The sequence below is a fragment of the Megalobrama amblycephala genome, linkage group LG2 (genome assembly GCF_018812025.1).
Source record: "Megalobrama amblycephala isolate DHTTF-2021 linkage group LG2, ASM1881202v1, whole genome shotgun sequence".
Lineage (NCBI taxonomy): Eukaryota > Metazoa > Chordata > Actinopteri > Cypriniformes > Xenocyprididae > Megalobrama > Megalobrama amblycephala.
This window is the reverse complement of record NC_063045.1, coordinates 53057084-53070329: the sequence shown is the minus strand read 5'-3', so window position 1 is coordinate 53070329 and position 13246 is coordinate 53057084. Positions and strand designations below refer to the sequence as shown.

The 13246-nt window shown below is 36.6% G+C and overlaps 1 protein-coding gene across 4 annotated transcripts in view; it reads right to left on the bottom strand.

The window, feature by feature from the left end:
- nf1b (neurofibromin 1b) overlaps positions 1–10735 on the bottom strand; it is a 69433-nt gene extending 58698 nt beyond the window's left edge. For all 4 annotated transcript variants that reach the window (XM_048180880.1, XM_048180881.1, XM_048180882.1 and 1 more), the window contains exons 1-6: positions 10404–10735; positions 5873–6016; positions 2300–2383; positions 1959–2149; positions 1757–1863; positions 1570–1637 (exon numbers count right to left, since the gene is read on the bottom strand). In XM_048180880.1, coding sequence (XP_048036837.1) covers positions 1570–1637; positions 1757–1863; positions 1959–2149; positions 2300–2383; positions 5873–6016; positions 10404–10463 — 654 coding nt within the window. In that variant the 5' untranslated portion in view covers positions 10464–10735. The remainder of the gene's footprint in view (positions 1–1569; positions 1638–1756; positions 1864–1958; positions 2150–2299; positions 2384–5872; positions 6017–10403) is intronic.
- Between the last annotated feature and the right edge of the window lie 2511 nt (positions 10736–13246).

Sequence of the window (13246 nt, the reverse complement as noted above, 5' to 3'; positions counted from 1 at the left end):
TAATCCATGAATTATAATAATGCTCTTTATATAGTTTTAATATTTATATTGTTATTAAGGCAATAAAAAGCAATTCTTTAATATATAATAATAATAAAAAAAAATACAATTTAAAATAATCATTACACTGCGTTCCAAATTATTATGCAAGAGACAAATCAGTAAGATTTCAGTACAATAAACATTCAGATTTTAGTTTTTCTAAGAAAATGTGTGTTTGTTTATTTATCCATGTCTTTTTAGATAACTGGTATCAATCTCAGACAAAATAATTTGCCAGGTCTATGGAAACCCTACTTAGAGGTTGTTCCACATTATTAAGCAAGTCACAGTTCTCATGCAATATGGAGAGAAAGAAAGATCTTTCTGAAGATGAAAAGCATGAAATGGTGCAATGTTGTGCAAAAGGCATGAAAACAACTAATATTGTGTGAAACTGAATGGAGATTATCAAATTATCATAAGATTTGTGAGTGATTTAGAGCACAGCAGAACTCGGTCAGATAAAGGATTATTAAGGAAAGTTCCTGTCAAAAAAATTAATTGTATTAAAAGGGCAGCTATAAAAAAGTCAGTGTTGAGCAGCAAACAGGTATTTCAAGCTCCTGGTGCCTCTGGAGTCTCGAGAAGCTCTCCATGCAGGCTGGCAGTTGTGCGTAAAGATGCATTTTAGACACCACTAACCAAACCTCACAAAGAGAAACATTAACAGTGGGTGTAGAAATACATGAAGACTCATTTTTTTAATAGTTTTATTCACTGACTAATGCCTTACAACAATGGATGGTCTAAATGGATGGATTTCTGGATGGTTGGTGAATGGCCACCACGTTCCAACAAGACTGCGACGTCAGCAAGGAGCTGACCGGTGATGATTTGGGCTGGAATACTGGGAAGTGAGATGGAGGGTATTAAAATGACTTTTGCAAGATATGTGAAGTTCATAACTGGCCATTTTCAGCTATGGTATAAAAAGGAGGATAGTGCCTTCTGAAATACAATGCACTATGCACTATCCCATGCTGCAAAAAAACACCACAGCAATAAAACTGTTTGAAAATGTATTTCTAAACCCACTGTAAATGTTTTTCTTTGTGAGGTTTGGTTAGTGGTGTCTAAAATGCATCTTTACGCACAACAGCCAGCCTGCATGGTGAGGCTCTCAAGACTCCAGAGACACCAGGAGCTTCAAATACCTGTTTGCTGCTTAACGCTGGCTTTTTTTATAGCTGCCCTTTTAATACAATTAATTTTTTTGACAGGAACTTTCATTAATAAGCCTTTATCTGACCGAGTTCTGCTGTGCTCTAAATCACTCACAAATCTTATGATAATTTGATAATCTCCATTCAGTTTTCACACAATTTTAGTTGCTTTCATGCCTTTTGCACAACATTGCACCATTTCATGCTTTTCATCTTCAGAAAGATCTTTCTTCCTCCCCATATTGCATGAGAACTGTGACTTGCTTAATAATTGTCGTCTTTAGTTCCACAGTCGATGGAAAGCAACATATTGTGCCTTTAATGATAATAAAATAATAATAATAGTAATAATAATTCCACCTACCTTCTCTAAATTGTAAATGACACTCAACTGGGCTGCCTTCTTCAGGGCTTTAAATTTAAACACAGTTTCTGCAAGGAGAAAAGATTTACACTTTAACTCTTTGACACATAAAAAGGGAAAAAAAGCACTATTTTTTCCTGTTGGCTCTATTTTATAGTATTAAAGCTTGAGTTTGAGTCTATCAAACCTTGCAGTAGGCGTTTGAGTTTACAGCAGTCCACGTTGATGTACTGGATAAGTTCGATGTCATGCACATCTATGTTATCCTCAGAGCAGACGGTCAGCTCCTGCAACCTGCAGAGAACAGAGCAAGTGAAATCAGAGAGATCAAATCCACTACGGATACATTCATTCCTTCACCCAGTCACAAGTGGCTCCACAGTACGTACCTGGTGGAGATGCGGCTGAAGACAGCGCTGAAATTACTGCAGCTCAGAGAGAACAGAACCCCACAGGCTGAGTTCCTCAGCTCGGCCGCGTGCTGGTTTCCCTCACGGAACGTGTGGATGAAATGACAGATCTCGGGTAATAACTGCTTCACGAGCATCGTCTCGTCTAGACGCATGCTGTCCTTTGGTTGCTGATAGAGAAAGAGAGATTATAAAACTCATTTTTGGGATTTATCAACATCTAGATGTGCCTCTCAGAACCTCAAAATGATGTTGAAAAAGCAATAAATGGCACAATGGTGAGAGCTCATGGAGATGAGACACAATGAAAGGTCTCTCACCCCTGCCAGGCATTTCTCTAGTGTGTCCATGATGATCAGTTGGGACAGGTAAAGGTTCTTCTCCGCAGTATCCCCAAATATTCGCTGTAAGAGAGAGATGACAAATTAAGCAAGAGAGAGAGACCAACATTCTCTGTCATAGAACTCCACTTCACAGAATAATCATCTAACAAATGCTCTCAGAATCTCTGGCCTAGTAACCACTCAATATTTTTTTCAATAGCTAACATAAATATCTACAAAATGTGGAAATAACATTGATATATAGGATCGATAATATAAAAAAACAACTAAAGTAACAAAAAAAAAATCTGAAATTAAAGGAACATATCAGGGGTGTGACGAGATCTCGTGCCATGATCTCATGCCATTCAATTCAGTTGGATAACAGTTGCTTCAATCCCATCCAGCTCATCCAACGCAAGCTGCAGAGTCAGACGTAGTGCAATAGGAAACAGAGTTCACTGATCACGTGACGAGAGTAAGTGACGAGATGACTGACAAGACCATGGCGGAGGATTCGTTGCACAACAGAGCCTAAGCGTCTGATAAATGTCTTATCTTGTAGAATGCGCGCTCAGCACCGTCGCTCCCTATTCACAGAGTATGACGAAAGCGAAAGTAAAACGCGGGCACACATTCAAGCGCGATTTCAATACCCCGCATTTTGAAAGCGGCTCCCTGATGCATGCAAATATCTCCCAGTGTAAAAGATAACTGTATTGTTGTAAACATCTCTTAGCTCTGTATCATGCTTGAAGAAAAATTTGGTCTCTATTTGCACTTTGAATATTGAGAGAGGACTTATGGTTGCACTTACTGTTTGCACTTAATAAGACTAAGAAAAAACTGTGTCATTCATTTTCATTTTAGGCTTATGCTGTTTTTATTTCTATGATCAATTTGTGGGAAGGAGTTGAGTTGGGAGGTAAAAACTTGTAGAAGCTTATAAATCATGTACAGTTCTAAGGTCTGAAGAGACTCGTATGAAATCATACAGGAGAGAAGCCGGTCAATTGAGTTTATGGCAAAACCTTTTACATAGCTTGAGTATTATTGTCTTATACTGCATATGATAATTCATACTCACAAAGTAGAACTGAAATTATATTCATTACAAGATGACTAGTTAAAACATATCAAATGCACCTGCAGACTTTTTCTAGTCATGTATTTCGTCATTGAGGATTTCTTAAAGGTGCCCTAGAATCAAAAATTGAATTTACCTCGGCATAGTTGAATAACAAGAGTTCGGTACATGGAAATGACATACAGTGAGTCTCAAACACTGTTGTTTCCTCCTTCTTATATAAATCTCATTTGTTTAAAAGACCTCCGAAAAACAGGCCAATCTCAACATAACACCACGTATGTTACGTAACAGTCGGGATCATTAAAGGTGCCCTCGAATGAAAAATTGAATTTATCTTGCCATAGTTAAATAACAAGAGTTCAGTACATGGAAATGACATACAGTGAGTCTCAAACTCCATTGTTTCCTCCTTCTTATATAAATCTCATTTGTTTAAAAGACCTCCGGAAAACAGGCGAATCTCAACATAACACCGTCTGTTACGTAACAGTCGGGGTGTACGCCCCCAATATTTGCATATGCCAGCCCACGGTCCCAACATTATCATTATGAAAGGCATTAGACAAGGGCAAAACGTCTGGATCAACGTCTGAATCATCAGACTAGGTAAGCAAGCAACAACAACAGCGAAAATGGCAGATGGAGCAATAATAACTGACATGATCCATGATATCATGATATTTTTAGTGATATTTGTAAATTGTCTTTCTAAATGTTTCGTTAAGCATGTTGCTAATGTACTGTTAAATGTGGTTAAAGTTACCATCGGTTATTACTGTATTCACGGAGACAAGAGAGTCGTCGCTATTTTCATTTTTAAACACTTGCAGTCTGTATAATGCATAAACACAACTTCATTCTTTATAAATCTCTCCAACAGTGTGTAATGTTAGCTTTAGCCACGCAGCATAGCCTCAAACTCATTCATAATGAATGTAAACAATATAACAGTATACAATACTCACATAATCCGACGCATGCATGTCGCATGCATGACGAACACTTTGTAAAGATCCATTTTGAGGGTTATATTAGCTGTGTAAACTTTAAGGCACTGTTTAAGGCAAGCGCGAGCTCTGTGGGCGGAGATTTAAAGGGGCCACAGCATAAATCGGCGCGTTTATAATGATGCCCCGAAAATAGGCAGTTAAAAAAATTAATAAAAAAAAATCTATGGGGTATTTTGAGCTGAAACTTCACAGACACATTCAGGGGACACCTTAGACTTATATTACATCTTTTAAAAACATAATCTAGGGCACCTTTAATATGTACACCCCCAATATTTGCATATGCCAGCCCATGTTCAAGCATTAGACAAGGGCAGCCAGTATTAACGTCTGGATGTGCACAGCTGAATCATCAGACTAGGTAAGCAAGCAAGGACAACAGCGAAAAATGGCAGATGGAGCGATAATAACTGAAATGATCCATGATATCATGATATTTTTAGTGATATTTGTAAATTGTCTTTATAAATGTTTCGTTAGCATGTTGCTAATGTACTGTTAAATGTGGTTAAAGTTACCATCGTTTCTTACTGTATTCACTGGGACAAAACTGTCGTTATTTTCATTTTTTAAACACTTGCAATCTGTATAATTCATAAACACAACTTCATTCTTTATAAATCTCTCCAATAGTGTGTAATGTTAGCTTTAGCCACGGAGCACTATCAAACTCATTCAGAATCAAATGTAAACATCCAAATAAATACCATACTTATGCGATTAGACATGCTGCATGACGAACACTTTGTAAAGATCCATTTTGAGGGTTATATTAGCTGTGTGAACTTTGTTTATGCTGTTAAAGGCAAGCGCGAGCTCTGTGGACAGGGAGCGCAAGATTTAAAGGGGCCGCAGCCTAAATCGGCTCATATTTAATGATGTCCCAAAATAGGCAGTTAAAAAAATTAATAATAAAAAAATCTATGTGGTATTTTGAGCTGAAACTTCACAGACACATTCAGGGGACACCAGAGACTCATATTACATCTTTTAAAAAGACGTTCTATGGCACCTTTAAAAACACTATGTAAAAATCTTGTCTCATTTCGTTCTCGTGAGTTAACTTTCTCGTCACACCCCTAGAACATATATTTTAACATTAACATTTATAATGTTACAAAAGATTTCTGAGTAAATATTAAGCAGCACAACTGTTTTCAAAATTGATAATATGAAATGTTTCTTAAGAACAATGATTTCTGAAGGATCATGTAACACTGAAGACTGGATCAGAATATTCAGCTTTAACAAAATATCTCAAAACAGACAACAGTTCTTTTAACTTGTAATAATATTTCACAATATTACTGTTTTACTGTATGTTTGATTAAATAAATGCAGCCTCAGTAAGCACAAGAGACTTTCAAAACATTCAACCTTACTGACACCAAACGGTAGTGTACGCATTATAAAATATTACAAATAGACATCAAGTCTGTTTATAAATGTTTATTGTGTCTATGTACTCACCATGTTGTTGACGTTCTTCAGTATGTTGGTGAGTCCACTGATGACCAGGGAGAATTTGTACCTGGAGATGTTGATCAGACATTCCTTATTGTGTTCTGTGCTGATTTTTGTGTGTGTGTTCTGCAGGCCGACTTTCACAGGAAGCTAAAAACAAACAAATATGCACAGTTAGGCTGTGTTTAGGAACAAACATATGTATTCGGAATTGTGTTCAGAAGCTCCACATACTGAATGAGAGATATCAGAGTGAATAGTGACTATAATTTATGGTCTTTTAATCACACACACAAAAATTCTTTTAATGGCTTCAGAAGATTTCTAATATACTACACGTGTCATATGAACCACTTTATGATGTTTTTAATTGTCCTCTTTCGTCACTTTGGAGCTTGACAGTCCAGTCACCATTTATTTTCATTATACACTGGTGGTCAACATTTTGGAATAATTAAGATACAGTAAAATCAGTAATACTTAGAATTATTATTATTATATTATAGAATTATAGAATAGAATATAGAATTAATATTATTAATTATTAATTAATATTAAAAATATTAAAAAATAATAATAATAATAATAATATTAAAAATGTAATTTATTCCTGTGAAGGCAAAACAGAAATTAATACTTTTATTTACAAGGATGCCTTAAATTGATTCAAGTAAAAGTAAAGACACTAATAATCTTACAAAAGATTTATATTTCAAATAAATGCTGTTCTTTTGAACTTTCTATTCAAAGAATCCTGAAAAGTTTCCACAAAAAGATTAAGCAGCAAAAACTGTTTTCAACATAATGATAAGACAATAATAATTCCAAATCAGCATATTAGAATGATTTCTGAAGGATCATGTGACACTGAAGACTGGAGTAATGATGCTGAAAAGTCAGCTTTGCCATCACAAGAATAAATTACATTTTAAAAATATATTAAAATAGAAAATGGTTGTTTTAAATAGCAGCAATATTTCACAATATTATTTGAATTTCTGTACATTTCAGTATATCTGCATTTTTGATCAAATAAATGCAACCTTGGTGAACAGAAGAGACTTCCTTTAAAACATAATTATTCAAAACTTGTGACCTCCAGTGTATGTAAAAGAGTAGCCAGGATATTCTTCAAACATTCACATGAGAGAGAGCAAATTATGTAAAAATCATTTAGAAGGTGAACTATTTCTTTAATCAATATGAAATCATGCTTGCTGCACTACATCAAAGTAAACAGTAGCAAACATCTCAAAGAGCAAGTCGGAAAATTGCTTAAGGCAGTCAGTGGCACGGAATCCCATTTTGGGATTATCCAGAGTTTAGGCCAATCTTAGCATCACGAAACACCCCTAATCTCTGCTAAACTTCAATCAAACTGCAATGATCCCAACACAGCCAACAAGCCACCCTTGACCCCTTCAACATGGCCCCTCTGTCTCCACCTGTTAGCTGGACGCCCTCTGAGACCCTCAAAGACACTGATCAGTGTGTATATACCGTACGCCACCAAATCCGGTACTTAGCACCAACAGTAATAAGGCTAATTTGGCTAAAGACTCAATGTGGAAAGACCGTTTTCAAAAGTTTGTTGTTGCAGTACCTTTAGCAACCACTGAGGGGCAGCACCTTCTAAACTGAAATATTCTTCATGTGTTGCCAGTTTAACCTGCTCATAAACATCATATTTCTCCTGACACTCACAGACTTCTGCTCTTAAAGAGACTGTTCACCCCAAAAATGTAAATTCTGTCAACATTTACCCACAATTTTTGAAGAATATCCTGTCAGAAACTCAGCTTCTGTGATCCATAGAAGAATGTAAGGCAAGCCATACGGGTTTGGAACGACATGAGGGTGAGTAAATAATGAAACAACATCATTCTGTGTCAAAGATGGCGGTCTGTTAAGTCTGTAAATGTTTATTTGATGTCGGGTCGAATTTTAGTCAAAAACTTCTGGATATTTAACACGTTTCTGCAGTTAAAACATTGTACACAGAGGCCAAACTACTCAAATAAGATGAAAAGAAAACACTAGTTTAAGCATTCACAGGCTTTCACTTGTCTGTGGTAAACAATGGGTTATATTTCTAACTTATAAACTGTTTCAGATGTACAATTGCAGGTTTAAACCAGTAGGATCCACACTAAAGAGGGAGAGGCATCATTGCGTAAGATACTACTCTATATGTCATGCTGAACACCACACAACATACCTCACTGAAACCATCTGAAGTAACCTAATAACTCTGAAGAGATTTTCAACCGATGATGCAGCTCTTAAATAAGAAAGTGAAGCTTTGTGGATCAATCAAGGGTCAGCTATGAGGTTGGTTCTCTTGTGGGACACAAAAAATATTAAGTGGAAGTATGAACGCTAACCTTCATCTCACATGATGTTATGACATGTTCCTGGTGCAACAAAACTGGACATGTTCCTGGAGCAACATTTGTGTCAAACCATAATTTTATCCTCTATAGCCCATGTATGTCAACAAGACATCTGTTTCATACAGGCATTTTTATCGGGAATTTTGTAGTGTTTCTTCAGCATTAAAATGGTCCCTGACTTATGAATTAACCTTATTCACATGTTTTTGTGACATTTATTATTTAGTATGCATGTGAATACACTGTTTTTAAGATGTTTATCAGATGTTTGGACAAGAGTATGTTTAAAATTGAACAATATCTAGACTAAAAATCTACCAAATGTTCAAAGATAAATAATATATAGTCTAGCCTTCTACAATGATAGAAATATATAATAAAATAATAATATTATAAAATAAACAACTAAAAAAAATCAACTAATAATTAATAAACAATGCATCTTTCTTCAATTAAACTGGCACAGCAGTACAAAGCAGTTGGGATCCCAAGAAACTGTCTGAATATCTAAATCAAAATGTACCTCCTGCTCTTTTTGTGAAGCTTTGTCCAAAATGTTAGGTAAGAATTGTTCTCTTTAAGCAAGAATTTAATATGTATTTAGGTACAATCTCAGTGACTATTAATAAGAAAGCCATCAAATGTTTGACAAAATGACTTAATATTTTTCATAATCATGTGTACAGTCTCCTTTTTACCCTTCTTATTTTCTTCCTCTATTAGAATAAAGTCACCATGAAACCAAAAGGGCGGGACAACATGTCACTCACATGAGATCGACCAATAGCAAACCACAACCATCCAATGATCAAATCAATTTCCAAAGGACAAAATCAAGTCCCGTCCACATTTTTTCTTGTTTGAGAAGCATTTACATTCAGATATACGTCAGAATAGGAAAGAAAATGCTATCTCAACTTCAGTTTCATGCCGACATTAATACATATTTTATTGTTATTCTTCTTACCACCTAGGAGCTGTTTACACGGCACCATTTTCAATTAAAAACAGAAACGTTTTTATGCGTTTTTTTCGGCCGTTCATTTACACGACAACTGCGTTTTGCGAGCCTAAAAATGCAAACTTTTGAAAACGGGTTTCAAAGTGCAAGTTTTTGAAAACGATACCGTTATTGTTATTGCTGCGTCTGAAATCACATACTTTCGAGTAGGTACTTATTACTTCACGACCGCTAAAAAGGTATGTTCTATATAGTATGAGTGTGTGAAGTATGAATGTAATCCAGGTGCACTACATTCGCCATGTTGTCATTACCATGTGACCTACCAGCGTCAGTTAAGTCGCTTCACTGCCATTCATAAATCCTCTCCCGTGGCCTCATGGGATCAGAATCTCGCCGGAAGTATTGGGTCATCCAGGTACTTTTTACCTACTCTTTTATGAGTACTGTGAATTCGGACATACTTCTTTGTCACATGCTGTTTTTCGCCAACTATACAGAAGGGAAGTACGCGATTTCGAAAGCAGTCGCATAGTGTTTCACTACAAAGTGACATAGCCAACTACTGGCCTAACAGCATAATACAGCATTTTTAATCGTTTTCATGGATCCGTTGTCATTTTAACAACGTTGTTGTCTGTACGCGAACAATACAAAGGAAAACCTTTTCTGTTTTTAGTACATCGTTGTCAATTAAACGTGACCTTAGAGGCCGAGTACAATAAAATGCAAAAGATATATTATGGTGGTCAAATTTTGGTTGGTTGTGGGGGTTGGGCACATAGTCCAAGGGCAGTGATTGGTCAATAAGAATGTTCTTCCAATCACAGCTCTCTGATTTTTTTTTTTTAATAATAATTGGTTGACAGACACTCGACTCTAACCCTAAAATCAGTGGTCAGTGATTGGTTGAAAGGAATGATTTCCAAGATGAACCCTTACCCTTTGATTTTAGATTAGTAGTGGTTGTTTAGGGTTTACAAGAATGTGGTTCCAGGTTTAGTAAAGGATGCTGAGCAACATGTCCTACTAGGTTAGTCCCGTCCCGTGCCTTTAATGTTGTTATGGGACATAAACATGACAGCATCAGAATGAGCTGCTGCACGGATGCGCTGCGGCGGCAGCTGCGTAACTGCGCATCCGTGCAGACGAAGCGTTCAGAGAAGTTTAGGTGAGCTCTGACCTGCTCGTCGAATCGGGTGATGACGGCCTGGACCCACTCCACGGGCTTCTGCGCCGCCATGGCCGCTCACGCCTGCACCTCCGCCACTGATGATGATGAAGATGATGATGATGAAGTGGAGGAGGAGAGGACGCCTTTTCCGCGGTCCGCGACCCCTGCGCTCCTCGATCCGCGCCGCGCTGAGGGCCGAACGAGGGGCGGCTCGGTATTCGGTCTGGTCGGTATCAGAAACAGCAGCATGCCGCCATGACAGTGCCGGAAGTTTAAATCCTCCGATCCAGCGAAGCAGCAGCAGCACAGCAGCGGTGCAGATGAGAGATGAGGACACGAGTGCGCATGCGCCAGCAGAGAGCGAGAGAGAGAGAGAGAGAGAGAGAGTTTATATTTGTTTTTAATTTATTTTTTTATATTTATATATATATATATATATATATATATATATATATATATATATAAATTATACTACAAAATTCATTATAACCGAAAATAAAATTCAAAGAGTGAGATAAATTAGTTTTTTTATATTTATGTTTAGTTTTAATTTAAATTATATTTTGTATTTAAACTAAATTCTATATTCTTCATATAAAAATATTCTATTAATATTATACAATATAGTCATTCCGATAAAATTTGATGTGAAATTGAGAGAGGAAAAATATATCATAAAAATAATATTCATTAAAACTGAAACTAATATTCATAGAGAGAGTGAGAAAGAGAGAACAATCACAAACCAGAAAATGATTGTGAGAATTATTTTTAATAATTATTTAAATACATATTCATATAGTTTTTAGCTCTCTATATAACAATCCCTCATGTTACACTTTCTGAGCAATGTTTTAATATTACCTATTCCAAAATAAGTAAACAAATAATCATGTAACACACAAGGTTTGTGTATGTAATTTCTTTTTTGATGTTGTCATGTTAAATAAAATCACTTTATAGGTCTAAACTTGGAAACTAAAATATATTTTAGTTTGTGTAAAACCATGCACTTCAAGTCTCTATTCTATAGCCACTTTCCAGTCACATGCTGTAAAGGAAACAGATTCATGAATCTGGGGAAACGCAGAGAGAGAGAGAGCAGAAGAAAGAGCAGCTTGTTGCAGGCAGTGCGAGGCTCTGTGTGAGTAAAACTCAAAGAGATGCCGGAAACAGCATGGTCGATGCAGAACAGTGAACGCTCTCAGACACAGAGAAATTAGAAGCTGCCTCGAGACACAAAGCAAACCTTTGTGAAGAGCCCTGGAGCTCAAACCTCACAGTGAATGGACAGTTTCTCAAGAGTCTCCAGACCTAGCCATGGTATTCACAAGAATATGGACTGCTGGCAGAAAGCTGCTGGGTTCACAGTGTTTTTGACAGTTCATTTACTCTCTGACAGTTGAATGCCCTGATATAAACATGCAAACATCACTGTTCTTTAGGCATATTTATTATTAAATACAAACAAAATTGTATTTTATGTATTAATCAGCATAAAACTGCAGGGTTATATATCTTTCAGACACTGAGGAAGTTCCGTCACTTCAGTATTCTCATTTTTTTGTTATCAATGGAAGACTTGTCTTAAACTGTCACAGTTCCCTCAAACTCTGAATATATGGTTAGTTAGTCTTGAAAGAGGAAAAATGCTTTTTAAAGAATTATCTAAGCAACTTTTTTAAAGAATATGTGCTATTAAAGGGTTAGTTCACCCAAAAATGAAATTTCTGTCATTTATTACTTACCCTTATGCCGTTCCACACCCGTAAGACCGTCGTTAATCTTCCGAACACAAATTAAGATATTTTAGTTGAAATCCGATGGCTCCGTGAGGCCTTCATAGGGAGCAATTTCCTCTCTCAAGATCCATAAAGGTACTAAAAACATATTTAAATCAGTTCATGTGAGTACAGTGATTCAATATTAATATTATAAAGCGACGAGAATATTTTTGCTGCGCCAAAAAAAAAGGAGTTATAAAGTGATGACCGATTTCAAAACAATGCTTCAGGAAGCATCGGAGCATAAATGAATCAGTGTATCGAGTCTACTGTTCGGAGCGCCAAAGTCACGTAAATTCAGCCGTTGGCAGTTTGACAAGCGATCCGAATCATGAATCGATACACTGATTCATAATGCTCCAATGCTTCATGAAGCATTGTTTTGAAATCGGCCATCACTTTATAAGTCGTTATTTTTTTTGGCGCCACCAAAAATATTCTTGTCGCTTTATAATATTAATATTGAACCACTGTACTCACATGAACTGATTTAAATATGTTTTTAGTAGCCTACCTTTATGGATCTTGAGAGAGGAAATGTCATTGCTCCCAATGGAGGCCTCACTGAGCCATCGGAAGTATCTTAATTTGTGTTCCGAAGATTAACGAAGGTCTTACGGGTGTGGAACGGCATGAGGGTGAGTAATAAATGACATTATTTTCATTTTTGGGTGAACTAACCCTTTAAGTGCTTCACTGTGCTATTGAAGTTGTGTTAACCTGTGCATTGGTACACTAGACGCCGATTCCAGTAATGGTATGAACTCCCTGCAGTGAGACAGTGTAACACTGACCCCTAGAGGTCATTACTGGCATAAACACAGAGAAAAACCGAACCGTCATTTTTCTGAACGCCCGTATTTCTCTCTTTTTCCACAAAGAAAGTCTAAAAACTCCAAACACATGAGTTATTTTCATCATTATAACTGTATATAAAACACAATTGTGCTCCATGAGAAGAATTTTTTGTCCTCATTATGGTTGTGTGCTTACAATGACATTCTGAGGCAATCTGTCCACCATTCCTCACAAGTCTCTGCAAATCCCCGGGAATAGACCGGAACACAG